At 32.4% G+C, this 19026-nt stretch overlaps 1 protein-coding gene across 1 annotated transcript; it reads left to right on the plus strand.

The window, feature by feature from the left end:
- Positions 1–5042: 5042 nt before the first annotated feature.
- On the plus strand, positions 5043–8464 carry LOC111199859 (G-type lectin S-receptor-like serine/threonine-protein kinase At1g61360). Its single transcript, XM_022690394.2, has 7 exons — positions 5043–6454; positions 6549–6659; positions 6807–6979; positions 7060–7270; positions 7344–7581; positions 7796–7946; positions 8035–8464. The coding sequence occupies exons 1-7, from the start codon at positions 5173–5175 to the stop codon at positions 8341–8343; spliced, it is 2475 nt and encodes an 824-aa protein (XP_022546115.2). The 5' UTR covers positions 5043–5172; the 3' UTR covers positions 8344–8464.
- The last annotated feature ends 10562 nt before the right edge of the window (positions 8465–19026 follow it).

Consider the following 19026-nt stretch of genomic DNA (forward strand, 5'->3'; position numbering starts at 1 on the left):
CCTATCAATACCCCCATTAAGTAGCACCAGCTTGTCCCCAAGTGGAAAATCCGGAAACTGATGTTTCAAGGCAGACACACGCATCCAAGAATTTTCATGAACCGGCAAATTCTTCCACTGCACCAACACTTCTAAATGGCCCTCCTCATCATATCGTGTTTCCAACAATGTTTCTGGTGCAATAATAACCTCATCCTCACGTGAAAGTGAAACAGGTAGCGGCAATGTTGCATGCCCTTGTCCGATCACTTGCTTGAGTTGAGAAACATGAAACACCGGATGTATCTTCGAAGTTGCAGGAAGACGTAATCGGTAAGCCACCTTGCCAACTCTCTCAACAACCTCAAATGGTCCGTAGAATCTCGCTGCAAGTTTCTGACAGATGCGACGACTCACGGACTGTTGGCGATATGGTCTCAACTTCAAATAAACCATAACCCCTACCTCAAATGCCAAATCGCGTCTATGTTTGTCGGCTGACGACTTCATCACACTCTGCGCGCGAAGCAAATGTTGCTTCACCTGTTCCAGCATGACATCTCTCTCCTTTAATTGCTTCTCCAATTCAAAATTACTTGTCGATCCCTTCTCATACGACAGTAATGTAGGCGGCTCTCTCCCATAGACCAACTGAAACGGAGTGCATTGCAACGAAGTATGGAAAGAAGTATTATACCACAACTCAGCCCAACATAGAAATTTTGCCCACGCCTTCGGATGAGACGAAGCAAAACACCTGAGATAAGTTTCTAAGCATCTGTTCAAGACCTCTGTCTGTCCATCAGATTGTGGGTGGAAAGAAGTACTGAAACGCAACTTAGTACCCGCCAGCTTGAAACAATCCTTCCAAAAATTGCTCAGGAAAATCCTGTCACGATCCGAGATAATAGAACGAGGATATCCATGCAACCTGACAATCTCTTGAACGAAAGCATTTGCCACATCAGCCGCAGTGAAGGGGTGTCGTAAGCCTATGAAATGAGCGTATTTGCTAAGCCTATCGACGACCACAAAGATCACATTAACTCCCTTGGACAAAGGTAAACCTTCAATGAAATCCATTGAAATGTCCTCCCAGATCTTAGATGGTAACTCAATTGGTTGCAGCAATCCCGCTGGCGACAATGTGGAATATTTGTGGGTCTGGCAAACCGCACACTCAGCCACATATTGCTGCACTCGCATCCTCATTCCCGACCAATAAAAAACCCCTTTTATTCTACTCAAAGTCTTCAAAACACCAGAGTGACCCCCCATCAATCCATCATGATACTCCTGCAGGATTAATGGTATGAACTTCGAATCCTTAGGAATCACCAATCGCTGCTTGTAAAACAACCTCCCTGCTGAAACTGTATAACCATTTTTAACCACCTCCTTATTCAACACCTTCTGTAGCAACGACTGAATTACAGCATCACCATCCACCTCAGTATACAAATCATGAAGCTGCAAATTGGCTGGTACCGTTAGCGCCAACAAGAGAGACGAATGCGTGTAACTCTCAGTATGAACAATACGTGATAAGCCATCTGCCACCTTGTTCTCACTACCCACTTTATACTCAATATCAAAATCATAGCCCATGATTCTCGTAAGCCACCTCTGATAGTCCAAAGTCACCTCCCGTTGCTCCAACAGATACTTCAGACTATGCTGATCTGTTCGTACTAAAAATCTTCTACCCAACAAGTAATGCTTCCACTTTTGAATGGCCAAAACTATAGCCATCAGTTCCCTTTCATAGATTGGCTTCAACTGCTCTTTCTCTGTCAAAGCATGGCTAAAATATGCAATGGGATGCTTATCCTGCATCAACACTGCTCCCAAACCATATCCCGACGCATCAGATTCAATGATGAACAATTTTGAAAAATCCGGAAGAGCCAATACTGGTGCTGTAACCATAGCCTTTTTTAACGCCTCAAACGCCTCTTGAGCTGCATTCGACCATAGAAACATCTCCTTCTTCAACAAATCAGTCAAAGATTTTGCTATTATCCCATAATACTGCACAAATCTTCTGTAGTAACCTGTCAATCCCAAAAACCCTCTCAAATCTTTTACTGTCCTCGGAGTAGGCCATTTAACCACCGCTGCTATCTTCTGTGGATCAGTACGAACTCCTTCAGGTGTGATTATATGACCCAAGTACTCAACACTCTGCTGCCCAAAAGCGCATTTCTTTCTATTCGCAAACAACCTCTGCTCTTCAAAAACTTGTAACACCGCTGCTAGATGTCTCTCGTGTTCTTCCAAAGTTGAACTGTAGATTAGAATGTCATCAAAAAATACCAAAACGAACTTCCTCAAGAATTTGCGGAACACTTCATTCATTAAGGCCTGAAACGTTGCAGGAGCATTTGTCAATCCAAACGGCATAACCAGGAACTCATAATGACCCTCATGCGTCCGAAAAGCCGTTTTCTCAATATCCCTCTCCTGCATCCTTATCTGGTGATATCCCGACCTCAAATCCAGCTTTGAAAAATATTTTGAGCCGTGCAATTCGTCTAGCAGCTGGTCTATCATCGGAATCGGAAATTTATCCGGTATAGTGGCTCGGTTAACAGCTCTGTAATCTACACAGAAACGCCAGCTGTTGTCTTTCTTCTTGACTAATAGAACCGGACTGGAGTAAGGGCTCTGGCTTGGCCTGATCGTGCCAGTACTCAACATCTCCTGAACACTCTTCTCCATCACTTCTTTATGCGCATGAGGATATCGGTATGGCCTTACACTGATAGGACCCACTCCAGGTTGCAGGTTGATAGCATGTTCACGTCCTCTAAGAGGAGGTAATGTTGTTGGCTCCTCAAAGATATGGTGAAACTTCTGTAATGTCTCCTGTAATATCAACGGAATCTCCTCACTTGATTGCATCGTCTTACATTGCTCTGCAGCCGGTTGCAACACTGAGTCTCCAAGTAATGACACCTGCCTGCCTTCATACCAAAAAGAATACTCATGCTTCTCCCAATCTATCTCACACTTCCCAAGCGTACGCAGCCATTGAATCCCCAAAATCACGTCGACATTGCCAAGCTCCAGTACAATAAAATCTGCTGTAAATGTCAATTCTTGTAACGTGATTTGCACTTCTCTGCACATTCCATCTCCATTTACTGATACTCCCGTACCCAATACTATCTCTAAACGTTTGTCAGCGCAAAGAGACAACTTCAATTGATTCACTACTGCCGGGGAAATGAAATTATGCGTCGCTCCACTGTCCAGCATCACTACCACCTGTTGCTTCTTAATCAGACCCTTTAGTTTTGTCGTTGTTGGGTTCGTCATTCCCAACAAGGATTGCACTGATATGGATTTGATTTCAGGTTGCCAGACAATGTCTTCATCCTCCACTTCTTCTTCCCACTGATCCCTTAGAGCCATATCGACACCATTCAACACAAGCATCACTTGTAAAGAAGCATTTGGACACTTATGCTGTTTTGACCATTTTGCATCGCATGTATAGCATAACCCCAAACGTCTCTTCTCCGCAATCTGAGACTCGGACAATCGCAGCTGAGGTCGTGCTTGTGGTGCTTGTTTCCCAGGATTTGGAGCTACATTCTGTTGTGGTTTCTGCTTCCAACCCACATTAGTATTGAAATTGGAATAAGATTTACTAATATGCTCCGGTGGCTTATGAGACCCTGATGACTTGTACTTCATTTCTCTTTGCACCATACTATGTAATGAGCTTGTCTCCATTTGATATGCTGTTGAGATCATATCTGGTAAGTCAATAGGCTTGCACATAGTCACCACCTCCCGCATTTCTGGTGATAATCCGTTCATGAAAATGCCTTCCTTCTGCTTATCTGTCACCCCTACAACTTGTGTTGAAAGGTCTTCAAAATGATGAATGTATTCTGCCACGGTTCCCGTCTGATGCACCGCAAAGAACGGCTGGCTAGGATCCCTCAACTTCACTCTACTAAATCGTGAGAGCAATCTGTCTTTGAAATCCATCCAACTTACAAACGGCTGACGCAATATCTCACTGTTGAACCAACTCAAAACATCACCACTGAGACTCACAGAAACCAATTCAATCTTCATCAACTCACCATAACCTCCAATACGGAAAAAACGATCCGCCAATGCGATCCATCCGTAAGCGTCCTCACCGTTAAAGATCGGAAGCTCTACTCGTTTAATCCAATTCTCTCGACTCTCCAATAACGGTAATCTCCTCCGATCCTCCATCTCTCTAGAACTACGGCCCTGATCCAAGCTAACAAACGGTACCTGATGATCGCGAAACGGAATCAGTGGATCGGATTGTTGATCCGCTTCCTCCATCGGACGTTTATCCAGCTTCTGCAAGATCGCCTCGAACTTTGCATCCAGCCGCTGCTCCATCTCCGTTATCGATGATCGTAGCTCATCGATACTTTCTCGATTCTCCGCGCATTGCGTCACCAACGACTCTACATTCCCCGATGGTTGCGTCGGTCTCGTCATCTCGCCTCCGTCACGATCGTTCGATCCAGAACGCTCACTAGCACCAATTTGATAAGAACTATAGTGTATATTGATGTATAACCGCCCAACCACCCCTCTTAGACTCTACAGATCAGAGCTCTAAGCCTTTCTTGTTTCTCTAATTGAGATAACAAGCCCACACAAATCCAATCGTTTGCGTAATCTGTGTAAAGTAATCTTGGGTCCTTTTATAGTCAAGGCCCAAGTACAATGATCTATTATTTGTATTATTTAACTCGTAACAACTCCCGCTGCTTTACTCTTCAGTAACTCCTTGCTTTCCTCTTCTAACTCTTCTTGTATATACCCTCCATGGCCTATCAGGTACCGTAGCAGTCAAGTAACACATCATTTTAGGGCTCTATTTCATTTTAGGACGCTGTTTCTCGTTGAAATTGTGAATAAAACTTTTTGTATCAGTTGAAACATTCAAAGTATTGTACTATATTTCATTTCATGACACTTGTCTTTTTATGCACCACCAAGAATTAAAAAAATTGAAAAAAAAAAATAAAGTCAACCTAATGTGATATAACAGCCATACGCGTATGGCTGCTTTGGTCAATTTTGGATGGTTGAATCAAAGCAAGTAGTTTGAATATCAAAACATCTATTAGGTTTTATTCATATTCATCTCTGGAGGAAGATCTCTCGCAAACAACACAGAGAGGAAAGATGAGTACTCGTTACTTTCCTTACTTGCTTGTGTTAACCTTGTTCTCAACTTATAGCTTTGCAGATATAATAACCACATCTAGTCCCTTGTCCATAAGACAAACTCTGAGCTCCTCTGATGGATCCTTTGAGCTAGGATTCTTCAGTCCTAACAACACCTCTCAGAATCATCAGTATCTTGGAATCTGGTTCAAGAGAATCACTCCTCGTGTCTACGTTTGGGTAGCTAACAGAGAAACCCCAGCAACGAGCCTCACTGCTAATCTCACAATCACCAGTAACGGAACTCTCATCTTGCTCGATGAGAAACAAGAACTTCTCTGGTCATCCGGAGAAAAATCTCTCCTCACATCTAACCGATGCCATGCTGAGCTTTTAAACTCAGGAAACCTTGTGGTGGTAGACAACGTTACAGGAACATATCTATGGCAAAGCTTTGACCATCTTACAGACACCATGCTTCCTCTCTCTTCTCTCATGTATGATCTCCCTAACAACACGAGACGCGTGTTGACTTCTTGGACAAGCAACACAGACCCCTCTCCCGGTGAGTTTCTAGCAGAGCTTACTCCTGAGGTTCCACCGCAAGGACTTGTGTGGAAAGGCTCGTCGCCTTACTGGAGAAGCGGGCCTTGGGCGGAGACAAGGTTCTCAGGGATACCAGAGATGGACGGAACGTATGTGAATCCATTGACAATGGTCCAAGATGTGGTCAACGGGACAGGAGTTTTGACTTTCTGCGCGTTGAGAAACTTTGACGTGTCGTACATTAAGCTAACACCAGATGGGTCACTGGATATTCACCGGAGCAACGGTGGAACCAATGGGTGGATTAAGCATTTTGAAGGTCCTAGAAGCTCATGTGATCTGTACGGTGCATGTGGACCTAATGGTTTGTGTATTAGGTCCATTAGTAGTACTACTCCAACGTGTAAATGCTTGAAAGGGTTTGTGCCAAAGTCAGATGATGAGTGGAGTAGTGGGAACTGGACTCGTGGGTGTGTGAGGAGAACGGAGTTATCATCATCGTGCCAGCAGGGAAAAGATACATCAGATGGGTTTTACCGTGTTGCTAATATGAAGCCTCCGGATTCTTATGAGTTGGTAAGCTTTGGTGATGCTGAAGAGTGCCGTCAAGGATGTCTTAGCAACTGTTCTTGCTTGGCCTTTGCTTATATTAAGGGAATTGGATGCTTGGTGTGGAACAAGGAGTTATTGGATATGGTTCAGTTTAGTGAAGAAGGAGAGTTTCTTTTTATCCGTCTTGCACGCTCTGAGTTAGGTAAGGCTTAAAGACATCACAAATCACATTTCTTCTGTTTAGTTTTTTTAGTAGCAATATGGTTTACAGTTTTGTTTCTTGGTGGTTCTCTCAGCTGGAAGCAAGAGAATCAAGATACTCGTTGTTAGTGCTATTAGTCTCTGCATGTTTATAATCTTGGGGCTTGCAGCATTTTGGTGTTGGAGATACAGACTGAAACAAAATGGTATGTCTCTCTTTTGTTGTCCATTCATTTGTTTTCTTGATCTTATTCCCTACAAGCTTGAAGCTCTTCTGTTTTTGAGATTTGGGCTAATACTCAAATGCTAGAAACTTAAGTACTAATACATGGATGGATACTTGTAACTTATAGGTAAAGCTCGTGTAGCCATGGTGGAGACTTCAGAAGATTCTTGGAAGAGTAGTTTGAAGTTAGAAAATGTCTCAGGTTTAACTTTCTTTGAGATGCATACCATACAAACTGCAACTGATAATTTCAGCATCTCAAATAAACTCGGTCAAGGTGGATTCGGAACAGTTTATAAGGTAAAAAGATCATCATCATCTACTTTGCTCTTTTCTCTTACTTTATTGTTCCCTAGATGATACTCTCTCTGTGCTTATAGGGGAAGCTACAAGATGGGAAAGAAATAGCTATAAAACGTCTCTCTAGCAGCTCTGGAGAAGGCAAAGAGGAGTTCATGAACGAACTAAAACTCATATCAAAACTACAACACAGAAACTTGGTTAGACTTTTAGGTTATTGCATTGAAGGAGAAGAGAAGCTATTGGTTTATGAGTTCATGGTGAACAAAAGCCTTGATACTTTTCTCTTTGGTGAGCCTCCTACTTCCTCATCTACTCTGCATGTGTCATTGTTTCTTCTGTGGCTTACATGATAATCTTGTAGATTTAAAGAAGAAGCTGGAGATTGATTGGCCTAAGAGGTTCAATATCATTCAAGGTATTGCTCGTGGACTTGTTTATCTCCACCGTGACTCATTCCTCAGAGTTGTACACCGTGATCTCAAGGCCAGCAACATTCTCTTGGATGAGAAGATGAATCCAAAGATATCAGATTTTGGGTTGGCAAGGATGTTTCAAGGAACTCAAAATCAAGACAGCACTGGCAGAGTGTTTGGAACTTTGTAAGAATCACTCATCTTGTCTTACTTGTTGGATAAGCTTGGTTTATAAGTTTCCTTTTCTTATTAGAGTTATGTTTATAAGATTAGGAAATATGATTGTGATAATACTATTAAATGAATGTTAAATGAATACTTACAAACTGTAAAAAAAAAAAAAGTCTTACTTATGTTGAAATCAATTATTTTATTCTAAAGTCATTATGTATTCGAGCAGAGGATACATGTCTCCTGAGTATGCATGGACAGGGACATTCTCTGAGAAGTCTGACATTTACAGCTTTGGAGTTTTGATGCTGGAGATTATCACTGGAAAAGAGATATCAAGCTTTAGCTATGGAAAAGAAAACAAGAACCTTCTTGCACACGTAAGAAACGTAGTTACAATCTCATTACAATCTAGTTGAGACAAATCTTGGTTTCTTGATGGTTTATAGTTCGTTTTCATTGTAACAGGCATGGGAATCATGGAGTGAAACAGGAGGAGCAGGTCTACTGGATCAAGACATTGCTGATTCTGAGTCAGGTTCAGTTGAAGCAGTGATGAGATGTGTTCAGATAAGTTTGCTATGTGTTCAGCATCAAGCAATGGACAGACCGAACATCAAACAAGTTGTGACAATGCTGACGTCTACAATGGATCTTCCAAAGCCTAAACAACCAATGTTTGTTTTGGATACGAGTGACGAGGATTCTCTGTCTCTTAAGTCTAATGATGATAAGGATTTGTTCTCTGATGATGAAAACAAACCGGTTCAGGAGTAACCGGAATCCCCTGATTAAGTATTGAACCGATTCTTGTATATATGGTTCAGTGTGGATCCAGAATGTAATTGAAATTGTTTTTTCACAAGGGAAATAACATCATACTATATTTAAAGTATCAGGAATCCCCTATATATTATTTGATAAGCATTGCAACATTTTTTGTAGCCACGTGTCATCACTAGAATGATTCTTAGAATCCTTAAAGAAATATGTTGGTCCATCTAAATATATAATAAGCTTTTTATTAAACTCCAATAAATACATTATTAATGTGCTTCATTATTTCCTTAAATAAGATTTCAGAATTGTCTAATGTGACTAAAGCATATATGACAATTAATGATTTTGAATAATAAAGATTTGATAAAAATAAATGTGTATTATAATTATATTTGCTTAATTTTAAGCTATTAAAATAAATTAAACAATCATAGTAACCATATAATAAAAATTAAAAAAAATTATTTATATATTATATTTTGAATTTTTTAAAACGAGTATAAATTACTAAAACTGTTAAAAGTTTCACATTCAAATTTTGTGATCTATGATTTAAAAAATTTCTTATGACATGATACAAATAATTAAAAAATAATATAAGATGAAAGTCTCATTTAATAAGTATCAAAAATAAAAGATATATAAATATATGTATCATTTTAAATTAAACTATATGCCATATAAAAATACATAAATATCTTAATTTTGAAATTTACTTTGAACATTGTTTTGATAAAAAATTTGAAAAAATATTGACAACTTAATTTCTTAAAATATTATAAATTACTTAAACCATTAATCCCACAGTGAAAATTTTGTTATCACTAATTTAGACTTTTTGCTAACAGATACAAATGATAAAAAAACAAATATGAGCAAAAAGCATCATCTAATAAATATTAATATTAAAATATACCATATATATGTTACTATCATTTAAATTTAATTATATATCATATCAAATAGAAAAAATATTTTTTCGATTTATAAAATTTATTTATATGTTTGCACCAATTTAATTATATAAGTAGCAGATAATGATTTTTTAATTATTCAATATATATTTATTATTTCATAATATGTTATAAACATATAATATATAAAATAATTTATATATATAATGTTCATCCCGCACAAGGTGCGGGTCTTAACCTAGTATTATAGTGTAAACTAATATAGCAAATAAAAGAGCAATTTTTTTTTTAATTTTTTAACGTCTGATTAATTATATTGTTATAATAATGAGAAATCTTACGTAGATAATTCTATAGTTGATAATTCTACCACCTTATGAGAATCCATGTTTACATGCGTCACTCCGAACCCTCCTATGATATATATACATGTTATGGTACACTATGTATCATGCTGAAGATTTTTTTTAACCATTTTCTTTATAATCTAAATAATTTGCATTTTATGAGATTTAAACCCTTGATTTTTTGGTGTACAAATTAATAATCTTTAGTCAAACCAGATGATTAAGAAGCTTACATTTTTTAATAGATTTTAGATATTGTTTTTTGACAAACCGATTTTAATATATTTTAGTTAGTCTGAATAGTTTTTACTGACTTTTTAAATATTTTAGAACGTTTTGTGTATTTTTAGTTTCTTTTATAGTGAATTAAGATATTGGTTAAATCTATATCTGAACCAAATTCGAAAAGAATCGAACAGAATCCTAGCTAAATTCTTTTAAAATACTTTAGGGGCATGAACATCTAACTTAATTAAACAAATAGCCTCTTCTTCTTTTATGTGGGATTCTATATTTTTCATCGGGTTGCTTGATTTTTCTGTCACATTAGAGTAACACTTAGCTCGTTTGTTAAATAGTACTATACTAGGTTAAGATCCGCGCCTTGAGCGGAATGAACATTATATATATAAACTATTTTATATATTATATGTTTCTAACATATTATGAAATAATAAATATATGTTGAATATTTAAAAAAATCAGTAACTATTACTTATATAATTAAATTGGTGCAAACATATAAATAAATTTTATTAATCCAAAAAATATTGTTTCTATTTGATATGGTATATAATTAAATTTAAATGATAGTAACATATATATAGTATATTTTAATATTAATATTTATTAAATGATGCATTTTGTTCATATTTTTGTATCATTTGTATATGTTATAGCAAAAAAATTAAATTACTGATAACAAAATTTTCACTGTGAGAATAATATATATATATACATATATTCCTATATCTTTTATTTTAATACTTATTAAATGAGACTTTCAACTTATATGATTTTTTAATTATTTGTATGATGTCATAACAAAAAATTTAAACCATGGATCACAAAATTTGAATGTGAAACTTTTAACAGTTTTAGTAATTTATACTCGTTTTTAAAAATTCAAAATATAACATATAAATAAAAAAATTAATTTTTATTACATGGTTACTATAGTTGTTTAATTTATTTTAATAGTTTAAAATTAAACAAATATAATATAAGACATACTTATTTTTATCAAATCTTTATTATTCAAAATATTTAATTGTCATATATATACTTTAGACACATTAGGCAATTCTGTAATTTTATTTAAGGAAATAATGCATCACATTAATAATGTATTTATGGTTAGTTTAATAAAAATCTTATTATATATTTAGATGGACCAACCTATTTCTCTAAGGATTCTAAGAATCATTCTAGTGATGACATGTGGCTACAAAAAATGTTGTAATGCTTCTCAAATAATATATAGGGGATAGCAAGTATCTATTTGTAAGATCTTTCAAGTGATTGGGATAGTTTGGATTCAAACATGAAGGTTTGAGCCTCTTCGCCGTGTTGTGGTGGTGGTTTCTTTGAATGTTTGCAACCAGGGTCGGCTGAGTATACAGGGCTATACCAATTTCTTTTTTTGAAAATTTTATGTTCAAATTACATATATAATAGTACATTAAAATAAATATAGTGTAATAAAATAATTTAACTTCTTACAAAGTTTAAATAAAAATAAATGTAATTTTTTATTTTAATTTTTTAAAAATTAATAATTATAAGGTCCAAATTTTTTTTTTGCTATAAAAGTTTAATAAGTAAAACTTAGCTCGTTTGTTAAATAGTATATAGTAAGTATCTATGTGTAAGATCTGTCAAGTGATTGGGATAGTTTAGTTTCAAACATGAAGATTTGAGCTTCTTTGCCGTGTTGTAGTGGTGGTTTCTTTGAATTTTTGCAACGGCTGAGTATACAAGACGGTAAGTGCGACCATCCCGGACCATACCAATTTTCTTTAAAAAAAAAAATTTATGTTCAAATTACATATATAATAGTACATTAAAATAAATATAGTGTAATAAAAATACAACTACGTAAAAATAATTTAACTTCTTACAAAGTTTAAATAAAAAATAAATGTAACTTTTTATTTTAATTAAAAAAATAATAGTTATAAGGTCCAAAAAGAATTTGCTAAAGTTTAATAAGTAGGGTCCAGATTCTTTTTTTGCACTAGGGCCCATCATAGTTTTGAGCCGGGCCCTGTTTGCAACTAACCATCTTGGGCTTATTTACACCGATGTTACAAGTTGAACGGAGTTCATTACTCCGGTTGATAAGCAGAAGGTTTCTACAAATGGAGTCGGGAACGAGCTTAGCCTGATGATTAATTAAGCTCAAGGTCTCAATCATAAAAATCAATGGACGAACAGAAGACACGTGCTTGATGGGAGCTTATCCTTATCCTGTTGTTGTCTACTGTTCTTGGGTTTTATTATTATATATTAAAAATTTGTATATCATTTTGCTTTTATTTCCCGTTTTCCTTCGTAATCTGGATCTTTAGTGGCCCAAACTATGAATATAATATAAAGTCGACAAAAAAAAAAAAACTACCGAACTTGCACTTTTTCAGAAATTTGTTGAATATAAAATGAATTAAATACCAACTTCGGTTCCGCTTTTATTCATTTTATCTTTTTTTTTTTTAACACTAATTATATTGATCATGAAGAAATACTGGGGTGGAATGCAGATGTGAAATACAAGGCCGGCGGTAATAACCTTGGAAACTAGATCGACGAAACCACAGTTTCCCGGTAAAGAAGTTCTAACATAGGGAGACAAAGAAAATTACAGATCCATAAACTAAAGGATGAAACCTTCTAAAGCTGATAAACATTTAAAACCAACAAAAGAAATAACAACTCAAAACCAGTAAACGATTACGATCATGCGTCCAAGGGAAATCTTCACTAAAAACCAAGATGATAAAGGTTCCGTTTTTGTTCATTTTATCTAAAACCCACTATATTTATCCAAAATTATATAAAATAAACCAAACTGAAAACATTGTCTATATATATACTTCAAAACTGCCATCCAAAAATTTATATGATATCTTAGTTGTTGATCATATCAAGTGCGTCTTAGATACAATCCTTTTGAGAATCACAAGCGTGCAAATATGACCATCGGATCGAGAGATCCTTAAAATTGTTTCTAATACATGCGAAAGATTTCATATATATATATATATATATTAGATGTTTCAAAAGATAAAAGCTTTATAACATACTATATATTTAGGGATTCTTCTCTTCCACCTCCCTGCCAAGAGCGATGTCCATCTTCATCTTGTTCATCTCCTTCTTTGCTTTTTCAACGTCTTCTTTCGTTGGTTTGCTCCTCTCACCGTCTACAAATTAACAGACAAAAAACATTACAAATTAAGAACAAGAACTAAAAATGCATAAAAGAAATTAACCAAAAAACAGTAAACCTGTCTTCTTCACTTGGGTAGGGCTAGGGTTAGCACTCTTCTTCGCTTCCACAGAGCTCATCATGTTAGTATGCATCTTGAGTTGTAATAAGAGAATTGGGAAAAAAGGAAGTTATTTTATAGGCAAACTCACCGCCTGTGAAATGAAAAATTTGTAGGTCCCCCTTACTTTGCAAAGCTAATTGTTACAGTTTTTGCAAAATCCCTCTACTAAATATCTAATACAGTATATCATAAATTTAGGATAATTATAACTCTATTATATTTGTATTTTCTATATTTTTGTAAATTATAGCTAAAATATAACTAGAGTTTCCAAGGTTTCTAAATTTTTTTATAAGCAGTTTCTGAGGTCTACTGATTTATAGAGATATTATTGATACTTATATATCAATAAAAAGTTTTTTTTTTTTGAAAATTATATATCAATAAAAAGTTATTTGGTAAATACTTTATTGATGTCTAGGGCACGTCCAGCTCATTACATACACTTTAAAAGGTCAAACAGATATCTCTATTTAAAATTCGACGGCACGTCCAGCTCATCCCCCGCTGCCCCAGCTTCTTATTAAAATGCTTGTGGTGGCCTCCTGGTCATTATTCTCTTCGTCTAACATTTGTTCTCTTATTTGTGCGTGAGAAAAAGAGCATAATGGTCAAAATAAATTATACTTAAATAACACATTAAAGACATGTTTACATGTAATACTGCAACCACCAATCCCTTCATTATTTCTCTGCAAAGGAGGATCGGTAGTAGACCCCATATGTAATTATAACCGTACAGAGATGATTAGGACATGAAATAGTGACAGTTTTTTTTTCTTTTTTCTTGATGTCGTCAAACTAAATAAGGGAACAAGCCGAATTTTTAAATTGAATCTGGATTTATTTTTATCGAATTTAAAGTTTTCAGTCATATACAAATATTAAAGTTTTAATCCGGTTTTGTTTCAGTTTTAACTTTTACTCAACTCCAAATCAGTTTGATTTCAATTCTTTTAATAAGATTGAGCAAAAAAATTCAATATCACTCGATTATGTTTTTATTCATTTAACCTAAAATCCATCAAAATTTTATTTGAAACTGTGCAACATCACCAAAAATAATCTAAACATTGTCTGGACTTTGATTTGACATCAAAAGATCCATAAAATATATTGGCTATTGATTTTTTTTTTTGCTTAAATCTATTGATCATTATATTGACCATTGAGTTCCTCTTCAAAATGAGTTCTTTGGAGAAAGTTCAAAAAAAAAAAAATTCTTTTGAGAATCAGGGTTGATTCATAATTTGGTTGGTGTAAATTCTGTGATAAATAGAATCAGAGTTGATTCATAGTTAAAGATCGGACGACTATTTTTTTTTACGAAGCCTAATACGTAGTATATTAATGATAATCGCATTTATTTGTATATTTTGTTTTTCTTATTAAATGCTTAAAGTATAAATTAATTGACCTTTGTAACGTTTTGATGTAGTTTTGGTTTCGATGTGGTGGCCCACTGCCTAGTGGGCCTTGTGGTCCAACATTTTTCTTGAAATTCCTTTTCTTTGGGACATTTCTTTTCCAAAAAAAACAATAACGGACCAGGAAAAAAAAGCAGAAAAGAATCTGTCACTGAAAACTGTACGAAAGAAACCCCAGACGAAAAAAATTGTGATCACAAAACTAATCATTTTCAGAAAACCCTAAAATTTCTGTGGGCGTCAACATATAATGAGAATCTTCCGCAGACGATCACGTGACAGGTCAGGGTTAGGCGTATTGGTCAGGCTGACTTAAGCATTCCAGACCGAATTTGACTAGGTTTATGATGTATAAATCTACAGATGTACAAAACCCCAAGTGCTTCTAGTATACATCAATAGAACTTTAATAATGTACTAGATTCTGACCCGTCCTTTAAAGGACGGGTATATTTTTTGTTTTAATTTTTTGAAAAATTTAATTTTTATATTTGTGTTATTTTGTAATCATATCATGTTTAATATTAATTTAATTTATACACTTGTCTCATATGCATTTTAGAAGTTATTTTAAAAGTTTATTCCTAAAATTTGCAACATATTATATTTTCTTAATAGTTACATAACAAAATTAGTCAAGAATATTTATCCAAAAAACCGACTTGGAATCGACCCAAAAATCAAAATCTCATACTCTGTTAGACCTGGCCTATATACTCGAATGGCTCTTATACTGTTATATCCGAATACTAATATCAAATCCAACCCGCACCGAAAACCGAATAACTTTTTTTAAAATGTTTGAAAATTTTAATTTTTAATATTTCTATTATATATATATATATATATATATATGTAAATGAGTTAATATGGTCTTCACTAACTTTAAATTAAATCACATTTAATAAATATTTTTAGTCGAATAGCCTATTTAGAACCTGTTAAACTAAATGAGTTTATATGAATATTAATTTCTATTCAAAGTCCACTTATAAAAATTTAATGTCATTAATAATCCATTTCACGAGTAATAAATATAATCGTAACTACATTAATAAGAAAATATAATATGTGATGGAATTTCAAAGGGCGGATAAAATTTATCATTGTCCAAGTTTCCGTTATTTTTTTGTGATGGAATATTATTTATGAAAATGTAACATCAGTAAATATATTTTGAAACATCACATGTATTTATCCCTAAATAATAATGTGATCGAACAGTGTATTTGAAAACATATATATTTACTTTGGGTTTGTAAAAACTCCATATAATTTACAGGCCTCGTACTTATATCCATTTATTAAATTTGGGTTTGTACAAACTGCATATAACTTATAAACCTGGTAAACCTATGTGTTATGTATATTCATTTATATATATTGTAACCGTCACTATGTATCCGGAGTAGTGGGGGTGGATTCCGCTTACTGAGGAAATAAAATCTCGTATATTATCAAAAAGTGAACAAATATACGAACAGAATATATATTGATAGGTGGATCCAGTGCCTAATACACCAAGACTAAATAGTTGGACACAACATATATCAATGGGTCATGATCCTAATTTAATAGTATTGATTCTCTATCATTCTTTACAACTTACCCTATTTAAAAGAAATATTTATTATTTATAACTCTTTAGCATTTTTTTTTTACATTTGAAAAGTTATATATTACATTTATTCCTTATCAAGTAACATAAATAATTCCTAGACAGTATTTGAAAAATAATTTATTTATGTGTCATTACCATATTCATTTTCACCAAAAAAAGATCACTTAGTATTGAGAAATTGTGACATAACATCACTTAATTATGAAATGTTTAATTTCTTTTATAAATATTCAAATTTTTTATAAAACTTTTTAAATATCGTAATAACTATTAATTTCTACATCAACCACTAAACTATATTTATTTACAAAAATTACTTTTATTAATATTTTGAAATATGAAATTGACTAATATTTTATTTATGTTTCTCATTTGGTATATATCTATATATTATCAAAATTATTTGTGAGTGTGCCTTACAAATATAAAACTAAAACAACACTAATCAAATAAAATTTTGTTGATAGTAAATTGAATGAAATTTTATTTAAATTTCACTGTTTATTCTGTAAATTAACAAATTGATTTTTACCAGTTTAAAATATTTTACCTAAAATAAAAAAGCCAAAATTTATTAACATTTATATAGATTTAAATATATAATTTTAAAACTAAGGGATAATATACATATTTAAATAAATAGTCATTGTCATATAAATAAAATGTTAATATAAAAATAAATTTTCAAATTATCATATAAATATTTTTTTAGAAAATATAAGTTTAGTTCTAGCGAAGTTTAAATAAAATAAATTTTAAATAACTAAACCAAATTTTTCCTAGACATTATTTCAGAAAGAATTTGCTTATATATCATCACCATATTCATTCTTACAAAAAGATAAAATGACATTGAAAAATTGTGACATAACATCAGTCAATTATAACCTGTAATTCTTTTACAAATATTTATATTTTTGGCAAGATTTTTTAAATATGATAATAACTATTAACTCCTACATCAACCATTAAATTATATTTTATTTACATTTTTATTAAGATTTTTGAAATATAATAATGACTTATTTTTATTTATATATATCAAAATTATCTGTAAGTGTGCCTTACAAACATAAAATTAAAATAATGATAATCAAATAAATATTTTTTGATAGTTTAATTGAATGAAATTTTATTTAAACTTAATGGTTAATTACGTAAATTAACAAAATATATTTTACCAGTTTAACATATTTTAGCTAAAATAAAAATCCAAAATTTATTAAAATTTATATAGATTTAAATAAAAAATTTAAAAACTAGGAGATAATATACATATTTAAGTAATATAATAATTTTATTTTTAGACAATATAATTTTAATTGTATCTAATTTAAATAAAACAAATTTAAAATAATTAAACCAGATCAAAAGAAACAATAATATATATTTACATTTTTGGTTTTATTTTTCCGAATCGATCTAATTAAAATATAAAAATAATAATGTTAACATCTGAATTAAAATTAAAACTAAAATATAATGAAAATTATTACTTATTTCTTTTATTTTTTTATTATTTTTCATATATTTTTTTAATGGTTACCGTTTAGAGTTGTTATATATATTTTATTTTTTTGGTTTCAGGATTAGATGTGGGTGGGCCTTTTGGTCCAACATTCAAATTGTTCATTATAATTCGTTTGGACATTTCCCTTTTTCTTGGTGAAATGGACACACGAAGAAATGGGCTTATATTTTTAAAAAAATTTGGAAGTCCATTATATTATGAGAAACTTATCTGGTATCTATTCGGGTTATGGGGTTTGCTTTGGATTTTTGCGGGTTCAGTTCGAGTTCGGATAACTCATTTAAATAACTTTTAAAATTTTAAAATTTATTATATATTTATATACTTTAAATTTCTCAAAAAATACAAACAAAATAATATATTAAATATAAATTTGAATAACATATATTAAAATACCTAAACTTAACATATAAATTATTTTAGTTCAAATATTTGGATAGAGACTCAATAAATATTTAAAGTATTTTTGGTGTTTTAAGTATACTTTTACTATTTTATATATTTACTATTGATTATTTGTATATATGTTCAAGTATTTAAACCATCTTAAAAGTATTATATATATTCTAGATTTTTTTTATATATTAAATCTAAAAATAATTAATATATATAAGTATATAAATCTATTTTGGATACATTCGCGTACCCGAAATACTTCGGTTCAGATTGGATTCGGTTCTCCGAAAACTAAAAATTTGAATAATTCAGATATTTAATCAATTTTGGTTTGGGTTTAGTACTATTTTTTTGGATCGAGATCGGTTTGGTTCTTCATATTCAGGTATTTTGCATAACCCTTATATTGACACGAAAAACAAATAGAAACATATTTTTGAAAAATATACCCGCGCGGGCGCACAGATCAAATTCTAGTTATTATTTATTTATGTCCATTTATGTATGATGTATATAATTAAATTAGAGTAACCACCTAAATCAAAAATACCTCCTGTTTATTTAAGATACTTGTTTGATAATTAAATCAAAACAGTCATTTTATTTATTTAATATAGTATAAAACTATTTCAATTACATGGACATAGATATATAGTACATTTTAATATAAATATTTATTATTGAGAATTTATCCTCATATGATAAATACACAATTTCTAATGTGCGATTTTTGCAATGCAAGTTCCAAAATAAAAATATTAAAGTTTCAATACTTTTTCAATACATTTTTAGAAACTAACATATTTATGTATTTTATATGTTATATAGTTTAAGTTTAAACTATATTAATATATAATATGAATCTCTATTAAATGAGACTTTATATTCATATG

Source organism: Brassica napus, chromosome A8 (assembly GCF_020379485.1).
Source record: "Brassica napus cultivar Da-Ae chromosome A8, Da-Ae, whole genome shotgun sequence".
Classification (NCBI taxonomy): domain Eukaryota; kingdom Viridiplantae; phylum Streptophyta; class Magnoliopsida; order Brassicales; family Brassicaceae; genus Brassica; species Brassica napus.

Coding starts and splice junctions, on each gene's coding strand:
- LOC111199859 (XM_022690394.2), top strand. CDS start 5,173: ATGAGTACTCGTTACTTTCCTTACTTGCTTGTGTTAACCTTGTTCTCA. Junction 6,455..6,548: donor TCTTGCACGCTCTGAGTTAG/GTAAGGCTTAAA, acceptor TGGTTCTCTCAG/CTGGAAGCAAGAGAATCAAG. Junction 6,980..7,059: donor GATTCGGAACAGTTTATAAG/GTAAAAAGATCA, acceptor CTGTGCTTATAG/GGGAAGCTACAAGATGGGAA.